The sequence below is a fragment of the Serinus canaria genome, chromosome 11 (genome assembly GCF_022539315.1).
Source record: "Serinus canaria isolate serCan28SL12 chromosome 11, serCan2020, whole genome shotgun sequence".
Lineage (NCBI taxonomy): Eukaryota > Metazoa > Chordata > Aves > Passeriformes > Fringillidae > Serinus > Serinus canaria.
The window spans coordinates 10,243,126-10,258,394 of NC_066325.1; the positions used below are offsets into that span (position 1 = coordinate 10,243,126).

Here is a 15,269-nt window from a genome sequence, read left to right on the forward strand (position 1 = left end):
CATTTTTTGTTGTGGTTTGCATTTTCCTGGGAAATACTTTACCTCCAAGTAATAAGTTTAGGGCCTTTAGCCTCCACTTCTTTAAGGATTGGCTAAGACTTTATTATCTTTCTACCTTTTATTTGTTATGTTGCAATAGTCTGCAGTGACATGGGTGTCACAATGTTCCTCTTGAAGTGCTTTGGCTCCTCAGCTCCCTGATAGCTCAGCAGTAGACTGAGAAGTAAGTGTCTGTGTGTTATTTCAGTGTTTGTACACAGCCATATCCATTAGTCTGCTCTCTTGACAAAGGCTGTGTAAGCACAGGGCTTTCAGTGCTGCTGGGGGAGCCCAGGTAATTCAGCTGTCAGAAGAAAGCCCAGAGGGGACTGAGAACAGGGTCAGAGAGCAAAGGGAGGAACTGGCAGCAGTTTGAAGGAGAGGAGAGGACTGTCATGAGGTTCTGTGCTGGAGGGATGTATTTTGAGAAAACAAGAGGCAGAAAACCCCAGATGTCAGTACAGTGCAGGGAGAGGCAGATGTACCATGTGAACTTGTCTCCACAATTAAAAATTGAATATGCAACATCCAGAGTCCAAAATGTATCTGCTATCTGTAAACAACAGGAAAATCACTGAGAAGGTTTATTGATGGGGGGTCCCATGTAGAGAACAACAGCCTGCATTCTGTACTGGAGAGTCTCTGTGTTGCTTCTGCAGACCTCATGGATCAGTGCTTAGTCATGCAAAACTGAGGCTGACTCCTTAGCAGTTGTTTTTTACTGAGCCCTACAAGAGCACCGTGGTACTTCCAACATGAGTGACCAAGGAATGAAACAGCTTTGGTTTGGCTCTAGAACCAAAATAGCATTCTGGGTGTAGTGCTCTGTATCTGAATAAAAGCTTTTAATGCCAGATGGACAATGGTCAATTTACAAAGAGTGTTTTTTTCTTTTCAGTTAATAGATATTTAGGAGAAAAAGAAAGGAAATCTTTGCCAGAATCTTTTATGACTTAAAATGTATTTTTTAATATCCTTTGAGGCATGCAAGCAATGAAGCTTCAACTATTTTTGTACAATTAGAGTTTTAGATTTTTTGTCAACTCTTAAATTAAAATTACAGGCTTCTTTTTGAGATTCATAAAGGATTAGAGACAGTTGGAAGGAATTCTAAGGTGCAACTACAATGAAAGTTATGCCAATGGTTTGAATAAAGGTGCAAATCCAAATGTAGTAAATCTAATTCTATGTTTGCTATATACAGCCACAAAGAATGGGCACTGAAAGGGGTAGTGGAAGTGTTTAGGTTTGCTTTCTGACACAATTCTTGTTGAAAGTGATTGTGGTATTTAAATATTGTGATGTCCAGAGATGATAATGTTCTGTGGCCCTTGCAAGATGGGGTTCTGTGCAATTGATCCTCATATGTGTCTGTAGGAAATAGTTTTTTCATAAGTTTGGGTTTTTTTGGTGGGTTTTTTTTTTTTTTGGTTTTTTTTTTTTTTTTTGGTAGCATTTTTTAGTGATTTTGGGAAAAGAGATTGTAACTTCTGTGTGGTCTCTTTAGTCTCCTCAGTAGTCTAGACTTAGTAGTCCCCTCAGCTTTGGAGGAGTTAATTTGTTTAGTCAAACTTTCCCTATGAGAGTGGGAAAATGCCACTTCCAAACTGTATAGGAGAAAGCTAGTGTAAGTAGAAATATTTCTGACTCCAGGATAGTAAAGTTATTGTGCTCTGCAAAACATTGGAGCTGTGTGACTGAATTCTCTAAGCATTAAAGCAAGAAACGTGTGAAAAATGTACTTAATTCATATTCAAGCAGATGAACTTTTATTAAGTATAATTAGTATAATTTTAAGTATAATTTTTAAGTATAATTTTTCCCTGTACTTAAGGTTTTCTAATCTGTCCCTAGATGATCTCAATATGACCCATCAGCACTGTGTTCTGGCTGGTCTGTCACCTCGGTTCAGCTCCACTCACAGGGTGGCAGATGTAAGTACCAAAACCATTTCACTGTTTGGTCCCTTGCAAAGCCAGCAGCTGGTGCCATCTATGCAGCACCACAGTGTCTTGTCAGAATTGTGGTTCCTGTTGTGCTTATGACTCAAAATCTTTTCATTCACTGCTGCTGTTTATTTTAGATTGAGGTGCAATTGCTTCTGTATTGGTAGTTGGCCTTAACTCCCAGGCAGGTTTATCAGATGTGGATTGTGAATGTGCTGCACCACACCTCATGGATTGCTGATGAAATCTACTTGAGAAATACAAATTTTCTGAAGTGGCTATATGTAAGTTTTTATTGTATCTTTATAGTCTTCAAGAGGAACGTTGGAATACATACTTGGACAGTGTGAACTGGCACTCCAGAATTTACAGACTGATTCTGATTCAATGGCTTTGTCTTTGAAATCACTGGAAGCTGCAGTGGTGAAGCAAGTAGAAGAAATACACAATGAGGTGAGATGATCTACACTGAACATACTTCAGCCAGGTCTGAGCAGTGCAGTCTCCTCGTGGAGTTAATGGCAATTAAGTGTGTTCAGCTGCTTACAAGGCATTGCTTTTTATGAGTTTGCAATGTGGCTTTTATGACTTTTGTACTTGGGTACAGTAATTGGGATTATCGTGGAAGTTTTCATTTTTCCTTCTTAAGATCCCTCTGCTGGTAAAGTGAGAGAAGTTTCACAAAGTACTGCACCAGAACTGAGTGTGGTGGTCAAACAGACTACTCTGGCACTTCTCTAACAGAAAGGAAGAGAGAGAAGGAATTAGAGGATTAGAGGGAAAGGAGCAGGTAGATTTTTTCAGTTATTCCTCCCTGGTTTTTGTTGATCCAGGTTTTTGCATAAGTCCATGGGTGGCACAATTGTGAGTGTGGGCTCTAAAGTATGTTCTGAAGAAAATACAGTGGAAATAATTGTGAGGAACATCTTTAAGCAGGTCATTTAGTGCTACAAAAGATGCAGGTGTACTAATGCACTTGGACAGGATTCCACTGAAGCTGGAAGTGCTTTCTTGCTTGGAGCTGTGCTGTATTTCTACTAAGATAAATTAGAAGCTGTACAAAGGTCATCTGCACTCGAATTAGAATTGTGCAAAATGTTTAAATTTCTGTCTGCTGGGGAATACAATATTGTGTAGTGCTACTAAAACTTTGTAGAACACATTTTTATCTGTGTTGTGTTTACAGCTGGTAAAATGGAGCGTAGTGCTGGCAAAAGATTCGCGCCCTTGACTTTTACCAAAACAGCTCCTGGGGCAATTGCAAGAAGTCTGATGCATGCAGGGGTTTACAAAACATTAATCAGGCTCAGTCCATAAAACTGCACGCATCTGTGGTTTGCACAGCGAGGGCCACAGGCACAGCTGGGATAAATTTGCACGGGTCCTTTAACATCAAAGCCGTGTGCTGTTTACATCAGGTGAGAGAGTAGCCCCTGGTGTTTGCAGTCACCTGAATAATTTTGCAATGTGACATACAGGGATGTTTCCTGTTACACATATGGGATGTACTGTAACAGCAATCCTTGTTTCACTTGTACTTATTGTGCATTTAGTAGACACACTGGATATATATTTAATTTGAAAAGAGACTACACATCCACCTATTTTACTGTTATTTTCTTTTCTTTCCCCTTAATTTTTTATCCCAAGGTCAAATCTTTACTTGCTATTAGAATGCTATTTAAATTTCATTTATTGCTGCACAAGTAGACAAAATTTCTAGGGGCTTATCTCTGTGGTAAATGCCTATTTTTTTTCAAACATCAATGAGCTGAAAATATAAAGGCTTGTGAAGCTAATGCAACTTTTCTTGTATATAAAAGCTTCCTACCTTTTTGTATGATAAATCTTTGTCTTTTCAGGCACTAATGCAGGTTTTAGGTTGAAACTTTATGAGGCAGATGGAAGAACAAGAGACTGTGTTGTTTCTTAAAAGAATCAAACTGATGAAAATCAGCCTTTCATTAAACTCCCTTAATTTTTTAGCAATTTATAATGCAAACTCAAAACAGCACTAAAATCCAAATGTCCATGGGATTAAAGAAGAACTGCCAGTTCACCCAGTTTCCCAGTTTTGCCTGTGTATTTCTGACATACAGCTTTCTGTGCTATTCATAAAGCTCCTTGCAGGTTTTTTTTTCTTCCTCTGAACGAGAGATCATGAACTTGAAATGAGATAGTGTCTAGAGGTGATGATATTTTATTTTTAAATATTGTCATACTGAAGTTCTTTAGTTTTAACCCTTACAACAAGGTGCAGCCATTCTTCTTGGTTCTTTATCTTCCTGAAACGCTACGGGTTCATTCTTTTTACCCCCTTGCTGCTAGCTCCAAAGCAATCACCAGAGAACATTAACCAGAGCAGAACCAGCACAGTACCAAGCTAAAATCTACTAGTTTAGCAGATTCACAGTCTGTGCTGAAATTAACTGCTCTGCCAAATGAGGCCTGGATGAATTATCTGTGTCTGCTCGAGGGAAAAAGGCTGAGAGCGGGTCTGAAAGAATGAGGAATGGTTCTGTGCCTTCACTTTTGTACTCCTGGGCAGGAAAATTGACTTGCTGTGCTGATAAAGTGTGTTTGAACTGAGGATCTGAAGCATAGGTGGAGACTTCATTTTTTTTCCAGTTTTTTGGTGGGCAGAGAAACCTCTGAAAGAGTATCTGGGGGGTGTCCTTACTTGATGTTAGATTTCCCAGAGTTCATTTTTCAGAGCCCTGTCTTGGATGTCTTGACAGAGGTATTCCTGTTGAAAAAGTGAGATGCTAACCTGAGGAGGATTTTAGCATCTCTAGTGGGCAGCCAGGTGGAAGTTTAATTTAAACCTAGCTTTGTTGTCATGGTCTCCCTCACTAAAACATCCTTCAAAGGAATATCTGAGTAATTGCAAGGTATGTGCTGTGTGTTAGATGTGTGAGTCACTTCACTCCCAGTGTGTGCTTTGTAGTTGTAAGTAAAGATAACCTTAATTAAGGGTGCTCATGTGCAGTTTGTCTGTGCAGCTCGTGGCCTTGCAGCCTGCAGGGTGTAGGGGGTGAGCAGATGCAGTTACCTGGCAGCTGTGGAGTGCAATAGCCTGACAGCTCACACACAGTCACAGCCAGGTTGTTGTTTGGTCAGGAATAATTTATCCCAAAAGAAATGGTCTTGCACAATTCTCTGAATGGGAACCTCTTGCTCCTCCTCCTGCTTGGCTTTCCTAAACATACACAACTGCTGAGGACATCCCAAAGAGAGCTACAGGGCAGCTGGGAAAACCACTGGCAACTCAATTCTTTTTAAAGGAGCTAAATACTGCTGGACAGACAATGTAAATGCTCATACATATAAGAATAAATCTGCAGAAAAGATCTTCACCAGCCTCTTCTTCACATTTCAAAGCAAATTTTTCTTCCTCTGACTAATGCAAAATCTGGTAATAGTTCATGTTGGTGTGAGGTACTTTCAAGGCTTCTGTATTTGCCAGCACCAAACTAATATCCAGATGTCCTCAGTGGAGTAAAACACCAGAGGCAGTCCTTTGTGTCATGGGATTGTGTTGGAAATATGGCAGGTTTCAAACTAAGATCCTAAATTTGAAAGGTAGGGGTTTGTTCACATCAGCTGTGACAATCAGATCCTGATCAGCATCATTAAAACTAGAGACTGAATTGGCTGCCCTGCTGCTTGTGAGGTACAGTCACTTTTCCTACAGCCAGTCTGTTTTCATGGCAGCAGGAGATAAATTGAGCTTGGAGAATGCATGGGAAGGTAGAGACCTGGGCTGGCTGAGTGGAAGGGATGTGGTGTGAGACACTGAGGTCATGGGTGAGAAGGGAGAGGTGCAGGCAGCCAAGGGAAGGTTAGCTTGTTCTAGCACATTACAGTGAGCTCACAGCATGGGGGGTGGCTGCTAGTGTGGCAGAGAGAAAATCTAGATCACCTACATGTGTGGCATTGAATAACCAGTATTTTAAATAATTGGCTGAGGAGCATTGCCTCACAAAGTGTCAAATGCTACTGTTGGCCTTTACTACCCAGTATTGACAATAACCTAAAATTGGCCTTTAATCCTTGCTTAAAGGACAACTTGAAAACATGTTGAGAGTAGACACGAGGCCTGATTCTGAGCTGACTTGCACAGGTGTAAGTCATAAGTGAAAACCAATTAAAAGGTGAAAATTATTCCTCAGACCCTTAGCCTACATATTTTTATAAGTAAATATGCTTAAGCTGTGTCATCTTCAGTCATGCAAAATACTTTCTAATGATAACTGAAGTTAGTTCTCATCTTTGGGAGTCTCCAAATTAAAACTCTCTGACAAAATCCTTAGCAAGAGCTGTTAACCTGAGAGTTTTGTCACAGAGGATGAATGTTCTCTAACTTCCATTCCAATAGGGCTAGAAATGAGCTTTTTGTGTCTCTCCAGTATTTAGTGTTGAGGGTTTTTTACTGGTACAGCTTCTCCTGTGCATGGAAGGAGACAAGCCAAGAGGAGTGAGTTCCTGCTGCAGAGAAAAGTTATAACAGAAGAGAAATCATGTCACCCTTGCCTCATCAAGATAACTGTTGATTCTGAGAAAGGAAATTATCTGTTCAGAGGTCATAGTTCAGAGCTGACACTTGTCAGGCAGTTTTGTGGCCAGCTTGGAGGGTGAAACATTTTCTCCCCAGCCCCAATTTGACCCAGGTTAGAGCTAGCCAGAGATGCTGTGAGATGAATGCAGAGCAGAGTTTGATAGCTGTGTGAGATGGCAGTCCACATCATTAAACAGCCTCTATGCAATTAGGTACACACTGACCTCTGATGAGACCAGCTAATCCTGCAGAAAATGAACTAGCTTGTTGCTCTACTTTGTGTCTTAGACCTAAAAAATTACCCTTTTGTGTCAAATTATATATATTTTGTATGGGATCAAGATACATTTAAGTTTTGGCCAATATGCCAGACTGCAATTAGAGTGAAATATCATAGATTATTGCAACAAATCAATATGGCTAGGTAAAAATCAGATTGACTGAAATAGATCTATGATGAGTCATATTTTAAGATTGATTTTAATAAAAATATTTTTTTCATTGATTAATGGCCTTGTGATTAATTTCATGGAACCTGTTTGCCAGACAGAACATGGTAGAGGCCAAAGAACTCAAAAAGAAGTGAAGAGAAAAAAAACAGTTCTTAAAATTCTATTTGAAGAATTGTATGCTCAGCTTTCCCAAAGCTGCATATACTGGTTTTGTTGGGTTTTTTTCTACCAAACCATAACTGGGTCCTTCATACCTCATTAATATTATAGAGGAAGCAAAGTTTCCTTCAGCTCTTTTTTTTTTTTTTTTTTGAAGGATATCATCAAACTTCTATGCTAAAAAGTCACTGGCTAGCAGTCAGGATTTTGTAAAGATATTTTAAGATCTGTGTCTGCCAACTAATCATGTTATATTTTACTATAATATTCTTTTTATACACTGAAAATGTAAATATTTTTTTTGCAATCTTTAATGCGTGGACCAAATCTTTAGTTAATGTTACCTGAACCACTTTCAGATTTGTGTAGCTGTTCAGTTTTCTCTTGCAGGAAAGGGAGTGTTAGGTGACAGCTTTGGGCAGTTTCTTTATTCTTTCACCTTGGTAGGTTGTCTTTGTTTGCATCTTCAGAGCTGAGCAGGGATAAACAAATCTTCTTTGTGGTACAAATAGTGATTAAAGCAGCTTTGAACTCAGTGTGAAACATAACTACCACAACAAAGATAAATATGGAATTCTAAAGACCAGGACTATGGATTACTCTTAAAGAAAAGCAGCATCTTTGCTAACTGGGCTGGCTGGTGAAGGATGAGAGGCTGTGATCCCTTGTGTGCCACCCTCTCATGCCAGAGCAGCTGGGCTGCATTCTAGCAATGTTGTTACTGCAAGTGTTTTTCCATCTGCTGTGACTGGAACAGTTTGAAACCCACAGTGTTAATCACAATAAGGCAGACTTGGTGCTGGAATTTTTAATGTTGGTTATTCATGTACAGCATGTAAAAAATAAGGGGGAAAAAGAGTTGAGTTTTGCACCTCTCTGGGTTTGAAGAGAGAAGCTCAGGTCAGAGATGATGTGGAATAGAATAAACAGCTGGGTGTATTTAGAGGTGGACAGTAAGGGTGTGTTCAGAAATTACCTGCTTTGGTAACTCTCTCCTTTCCTATGGGCATGCTCAGGTAGGGCTGGATTCCTGCATTGCCCCATTCCTGCCCCAGATAAGGACTGTGGATGTTTATGGTGCCATGTGTTTTTATCTTGCAGGTTGAATTTGAGTGGCTTAGGCAGTTTTGGTTCCAAGGCAAGAGGTATTTGAAGTGCACTGATTGGTGGCTTAAGCCTATGGCTAAATTGGAAGAATTTTGGAGAAAACTGGAGATTATGGTAAGCACTGGTTTTAAAGTCTAAAGCCTCTAGGGCCTAATTCTGAGAGCACTCACAATTATGTTTTTAATTGTACTGTAGTAATGGGCTTTAGACTTTATTCAGAACATATGAGAAGCAGAATCAATGTCAGCCTTTCACTGTCTCCTCTTACTTTTATCCCCCAGTAGCCAGAAAAAATGTGAGCAAAATCAGATCCAAAACCCCAGGATTTTAGTTAGTTCTTGACTTTGCTTGTTTTTAAAGTTTGAAAGCCTCATAAAAGCCTCATATGAGCCTTTTAGAGCCTCACAAGATGACAGGCATATATTGCAATGCTGTGCATTGTCAGCTCTTTTGTACAGCACCCAGGCACACACCTCTGCTAGTGACAACAGTGGTGCATGTGTCTGAGGAAAGCTGAGAACAAAACTGGTCCTCTGGAAGTACAACTGACTGTGGTCCACCTGCACTCAGACCAAAGCCAGAGTCTGCAAGAGGGGATTGTTTCAAGAATAAAAAGCAGTAAAGATTTGTGGGTACTCCAAGGCACATTGTGCATTCCTTGAAAAGGGATCCAGTGCCAAGCACTGTTATCCTGCTGCTGTCCATGTAGAGCCTCAGGTGAGGGGCTGTGCTGTCAGGGTTTCAGAGCAGTTCCAGTGTGCCTCTTTCTGGGCTTGCACTCAGAAGGGGCTGTGCTGGCAAACCCATTGCCCTCCTCTCCATCCAGCTGCATCAGAAGTTTCTTCTTGGTCATTTCTGCTGGCCACAGCATAAACTAGCCTCAGTTTTTCTGTACTGGCTTGGAAGAGTTTGTGCTGTAGCTGAGGATGCTGAGTGCCATTGGTGTCAGGCTGTGTTTGAGGTGCAGCAAGAACCTTGGGTGTGACAGGCAATGCTGTGGCTCAGCTGCAGGAATTCAGTGTGAGCTGCCCCAGCAGTGCCTGGGTCAGACTCAGAAAACACGCCCAGAAAAGTGGATATTTCAGTTGTGGCATCAGTTGCCACAAGAAATCACTGAACACTGAATTTTCCTACAAAAGGAGAGAAAATATAACTTGCTTATGTGTTGGGGTTTTATTTTTTTCTCTTTTTTTAAAATGTGTTTTTATGTGCTCACATTCTTGAACAACCCTTATAATTTAAAAAAAATCTTTCGGTTTGTTTTTCTTTCAAATGACAACTTACTCTCTTGTAACACAGGCTTAGATGAGGCAGAGACAAGAATGTTTGATATTTTATATCCATTGTGTGTTGAAAACATGGAAAAACAGCAAACCCTGGAACTCTCAAGGGTTAGGTTTTCTGCAATTGGTGTGACATTGCCATGTGTCTCTAATTAGAAGCACGGTGGCGTCAGTGTATCTCCTTTCAGCAAGCCTCGGGATGATATTTATCAGCAAACCCAAGCTTGGGCCAAGACAGAAGCTGCTTCTAATTTATATTTTAAGAATCGCTTTAATGTTTTATGACTTATAACATATTAATCACAATTAATTTCAGCTATTGGAGGAGACAGAAGAGAATGTTAATTGAGAATGTCTGTGTCTCTCGGTGCCGTGTGTTGGGGGCGGAAGGCGCGGTTCGAGCGGCGGCCGCCAGGGGGCAATGTTGAGCCGCGGCTGGGGCGCTGCCGGCCGGGCGCTCCCCGCCGCATCCCGGCCATCCCAGAGCGCAGGAAATCCATCGCTCCTTAACAAATTCAACAGCAATTTTACAGAAAAAGCACGCCGCTTTGGTGCATGCTTAGCTTCCACAGCTAAGTTAAATCTAAAGGGTATTTTTGAAGGTACCCAGTAGTCTGCAGTTCGATGGGTTTGGTTTTTTTTTTCCCCCCCCCCTCCAAATTTGTAACTTGAGATGGATGATTCTTTAAAAAAAAAAAAAAAAAAGAGAGAGAATAATTTAAAATGCTAAAAGTAAAATGTCTTAGAATTGTTGGTCTTGTTTTGGAAGGATTTTGCTGCTTAAAAGGAATTCTTTCTTAAAATATTTAAGCATGTATTTTTCCTTTGTGTGGGAGCTGAGCAACTGTTGACGTAGCTTTCTAGAGTAATACAAAAGTCAGTCTCAGGGACCTTCTGTGTGTTTTTTTTTAGGTTTTCCCCTTGTTTAATAAAAAATAACTACAAAGAAGAAAAGTTTCAAAAATCATCTCTGATTCTGCTAATTGTAATTACTCTTCTGTCACGGCACAGTATGATATTGCAGGAAGTTTAGCCCAGTGTCTTCGAATGTGTGGGCTTTATTAAATATTTTTGTACCTTATAGCAAGCACACAATTTTATCATACTGTTTATTCCTGGCATTTCTTTCCCTGAGGATAGTTTTACTTAGAGCTCACTCTTGTGATGTAAATGTTAAACCTTTCATTTGAATGACATTCTGATAAAACATCACATTTCCCACAATATTACCTCATGAATTTATGAGCCATTAAATCCGAAGCAGTTTAACCAATCTTCCTTTTTTTCTCCCCCTCCCTTGAAAATATGAAGGCTATTCATATGTTGGAGAGGTTTTTTTTTAAAAGTCATCCAAGATTAACACGTTATCGCCTGCAACATCAGGATAAATGCTTGCAGAATTCAAAGGGAGAGTTACCATTTGAAAAAAGACTGTACAGGCTTTGCTTTCTGGGTAAAGAGAAGTCTGAAAAGCTGAAATCTCATGTGATGTGAGCAAGTCTTGCTGTAGCTGTTCTGAGATTCAGTAGAGAGACAATTTGTCTCTCAGGGTCTGATATCATGCAAACCTTGCAATCTGACATTTATTTTAGCTATGAAAATCTGTAACCACCACACCAAATCTGTAAGAACTGCAGAAGTCCAACAGTCTTTCTTTGGTTATTTTGTTTTAGGTTGATTCACATGAGAAAAGTAAAAGGTAAATCAGTGAAATTATTTTTGTTTGTGGAATGAAAAGTAAACGTATTTGGCTACACTTGCATGTTGAATTTTTGAAGGCTTTTTTAAACATATCTAGTGTTCCTTAAAAAAATAAGAAAGGGCCTTACAGTGCTATATGGTGTGAATTGTATTTCCTGCTTTGACAGTCCATTTAGCAATGTAGCAATGTATTTATATGGCAGTTGGCCTTAATAACCTTTATTGACTTTAGTGGGAAAGAGCCAAGACTGGCATTATTAAAATGTATCAATTTCATTGCAGTGTAAAATCACAACATATATAATTATGTTTGGTAGGCTCCATTTAATCCCACCTATTTATGCAGGAATTTGGCAAGAGGAAAGAGAGCGTGGAGCTGAAATGTAGAGAAAAGTGTGAGTGGCTTGGAGCTGCATTTAACAGCACAACTGCTTCACTGCCTCCAGTGAAGGCACTACTTAAAGGAATGAAACATAGATCTTGAGGAAGTAATTTCTTAATGGGATAACTGAAGCACAAGTAGTTGTGACACCATTTGTTTAATTTTTTGGCGCCTTTAGACAGAGCTGAGGATAAGGAGATGCAGCACACTTTTTAATCTGTGCAGTGCAAAAGCAGAAGTGTGCACACTCAGTGTAAGCAGAATGGTCAGAATGGCATTTCATGCAGGCTGGTGTCTTTCTGCACAACTTTCATCTTGATTTGTAAAACTTTTTAAAAACTATCTTTAGTGTCACTATTACTGTTATTCTCAACACCAGGCTTTTTATCAGTTTACAGAACTGAATTGAAATCAGAGAGCAAGGCTGGGTTTTTGTAAAATTATGTTCTTTTCTTTTTGAGGTCTGTTTCATTATTTGCTCCTATTGCTCTCTATGAAGTATGTCATAGTTTCAGCTGTAAGCCACTCTTGTCAGGGGCTCACAGCCTGACAGTTACAATTGAGTCTGCACTGAAACTTGAGCTACAAAATCTCAGCCCAAAGCCTTTTTTTTTCCCTCCCAAATTAAAGCAAGGGTTTAAATATGTATTTAAATCAAGAGCATTTCAGTTCCCAGATAACCATGAAAAGCTCTCAGAAAAAATATGCTTTTACAAGGAATTCCCCCAGCTTTTTTAGACTCTGGCACTTTAAACAACTAACCAATTATTTAAAAAAAAAATAGATAATGGGATCACAAATAGGCTGCTTGGTTGTTTAGCTTCTTTCAGAAATTGCATAGCAACTTAACTGACACTTGAATTGGTTTGACCTTGTCAGCCAAAATTCCAGGAACTCCGAGGTATTATTTTAATTTCTCTTCTGGTTTTCCCGTGGTGCTTAGATATTGCAGTGTCACACTTTATTGGAGGGCCATGTGGCCATGGGTGATGGGATTTACCTAATGAGCTGTGAAATGCAGGAACAACATGGCAGCTCCAAAACCCAAATTTTACCCATCTTTATTGTCTTTTGGGGCTCTTCTTATCTGTTTAGGCCAGAGCCTTTAAATAAATCTATTTTTGGCTGATTATATTTTGTGTACACTGGAAGTCAGATGTTTCTGGAAATGTATTTTTTATCTTAAACAACAACAACAAAAACTGATCCCTGATTCTGGAGACTTTTTTTTCTTTTTTTTTTTTTTTTTTTCTGGCAATAATTTCTATGACCCCAATATTTTTAGCTGTCCGAAATGGGAGAAAAGATTTAGCATCATCTGCAGTAGAATCACAACGAAACTGTAAAAAGAAAAAAAAAAAAAAAGTTGTATTGCACATCTTTGAGGAAAAAAATTATTTACAATTCTGAGGGAATTCAGACTTAAGCTTCCAAAACAACATGTGTGCTGAAAGCACAAAAGACTGTGTTTATGATTCTCTTTGAAGTGTTTCTGCAACAGGATAAGGAAAATTTTAGAAACTGTCTGATAGTGTTCAGGGTAAATACTTAAACCCCTTTAGAGAATTTCACACACAGATACTGTGCAGCAGAAAAAAGGATACTTATGTTTCCTAAAGCTGCTACAGCCTACAGCTTTGTACTTAAAGACAGAGGTGTTGAATAGAATTCTTCTGAGGATACATCCAGTGACAATATCTCCTGGAACATCAGAGCAAACCAGTGGATAGCACTTTCTGGTTTTAACCCTTCCGTGAGCCGGCTGAGATCTGAGCTGCGTTGATATGAGCCACTCTAACAGTTCTGTTGGAAACTGGGATTGTTCAAAGGGCAGCCTCCCACTCAGCAGCACTCTGGGAGAACCACTCTGACAGCATGCAGGTTGGGAGGCACACTGGTGTGACCAGGAGGAGTTGGGGACCCTGTATGAGCTGTGGGACAGAGCTGCCTTTCTGGGGTGGGTGGCTGTGCCCTGGTGTGCTCCTGCCTCTGCCTTCCCCTCGGCTGGATTTGCACCTGAGCTGCAAGTTTGACATTTGTAGGTGTTGCAGGTTTGACATCTGTAGGTGTTCTTGTGCACACAACTGGATCTTGGTGAGCTGCAGTTTTGGATAACTAGACTTCTGTGCTCTTGTGCTTTATTCTTACTGTAACAGGGCTTCTTTCTGTGATCCTCACTATTTTATACTCTTAGATGTTCTGAATACCTGCACTTTGCTTGTAAAATGCCATGAGTTCTGTGCTAGAGTTTAAGGCATAAGTGCATATACCACAATCAGCAGAAATCAAATTTGTTCTCCCAAAACCTTGGATGGGTATACACTAAACTAACAAAAGATCTTTGTATTAATGGTGTGTTTATTGAGGCTCATTATTTGCTGTGGAAATAATGATGTTGTAGTATTGAGCTATAGTTTTACCAGTCTCATTATTCTTTGCAAAGTCTTTCACAAGGGCATGGAGTGACAGGACAAGGGGGGATGTTTTAAACTGATGGAGGGCAGTTTACTTTGGATATTAGGAAGAAATTGATTACTGTGAGGCTGTCAAGGCCCTGGCACAGGGTGCCCAGAGAAGCCGTGGCTGCCCCATCCCAGCAAATGTTCAGGGCCAGGTTGGACAGGGCTTGCAGCAACCTGGGATTGTGGAAGGTGTCCCTGCCCATGGCAGGGGGGTTGGTACTAAATTGCCTTTAAGGTTCATTCCAACCCAGAAGATTCTGTTATAAGCTTTAATGTTCTCAGAAATCTATTTCCTGGGAGAAAAACTTAATAAAAGACCGTATTTGAAGACTGGGAATAATATTTCCTGAAAAGAAATGAATCTTTATTTTTAGGATTTGTTATATGCTATATAGAAATTGATTAATTATTGCCAATATTTAAAATTATTTCTAGTTCTTATTTATTCAATCCTAGAAGTGATCAGATACAGAGCTTATGCATTTGTATTTGTATATATATGTTTATGGACATGCTACGCAGAAAAAAAAGGATTTGGTTTGATGTTAAAACTGTGAATTACAGTGGTTTGGCAGGGATAATTTGTACTGTGATTGTTATAAACTAGGGTAAGTTGTGATTTTGAATGAAAGTGAAAGCAAATGGCAGCATGACTGAAATGTCACCATCTACATTGCTGTATTTTTTTAATACAGCCAGTGTTGCTAAATGTGGTTTTATTGCTATTGTATTGTAGTGGCTCTGTAACCACTATAAAATAGAACACAGCTGCTTTGCTTTCCAAATGGCTTTGGTAGGCAGAGGAGGTGACGTCTTCTGAAAAGCTGCTGTTGCTGCATTGATGCCTCTTCTTTCCTGTCTGATCATCATTCCTTCTAATTCCCAACAAGATCATGGGTGAATAGTGTTTTTGTAATGTGTTCTTTAACAGTTACTTCATCTTTGCTCGAAACTGCAGCTTTCATTTTGTGCATAAAGAAATATAACTTGGCTGTAGAAGTTGCTATGGAGAGCATTATGCCCTGATGAATTAGGTGCTGATTCTTTTACTGACCCTCTGTTTAACTTGTGCAAGTAACTTAGGTGTGGTTTTCAAAATCAGTCTGGCAATCAAAACATTGAGGTCTAACTTTGGGTTTAGATTGCAGACAATTTCTGATCTTAAATTCCTCCTCAGTTA

General features: G+C 39.6%; 1 protein-coding gene across 6 annotated transcripts in view; it reads left to right on the forward strand.

Moving 5' to 3' along the window:
• Window positions 1-15,269, forward strand: part of FTO (FTO alpha-ketoglutarate dependent dioxygenase) — a 222,211-nt gene that overhangs the window by 54,019 nt on the left and 152,923 nt on the right. For all 6 annotated transcript variants that reach the window (XM_050978819.1, XM_050978821.1, XM_050978817.1 and 3 more), the window contains 3 exons: window positions 1,894-1,973; window positions 2,295-2,438; window positions 8,256-8,375. In XM_050978819.1, the coding sequence (XP_050834776.1) occupies window positions 1,894-1,973; window positions 2,295-2,438; window positions 8,256-8,375 (344 nt within the window). The remainder of the gene's footprint in view (window positions 1-1,893; window positions 1,974-2,294; window positions 2,439-8,255; window positions 8,376-15,269) is intronic.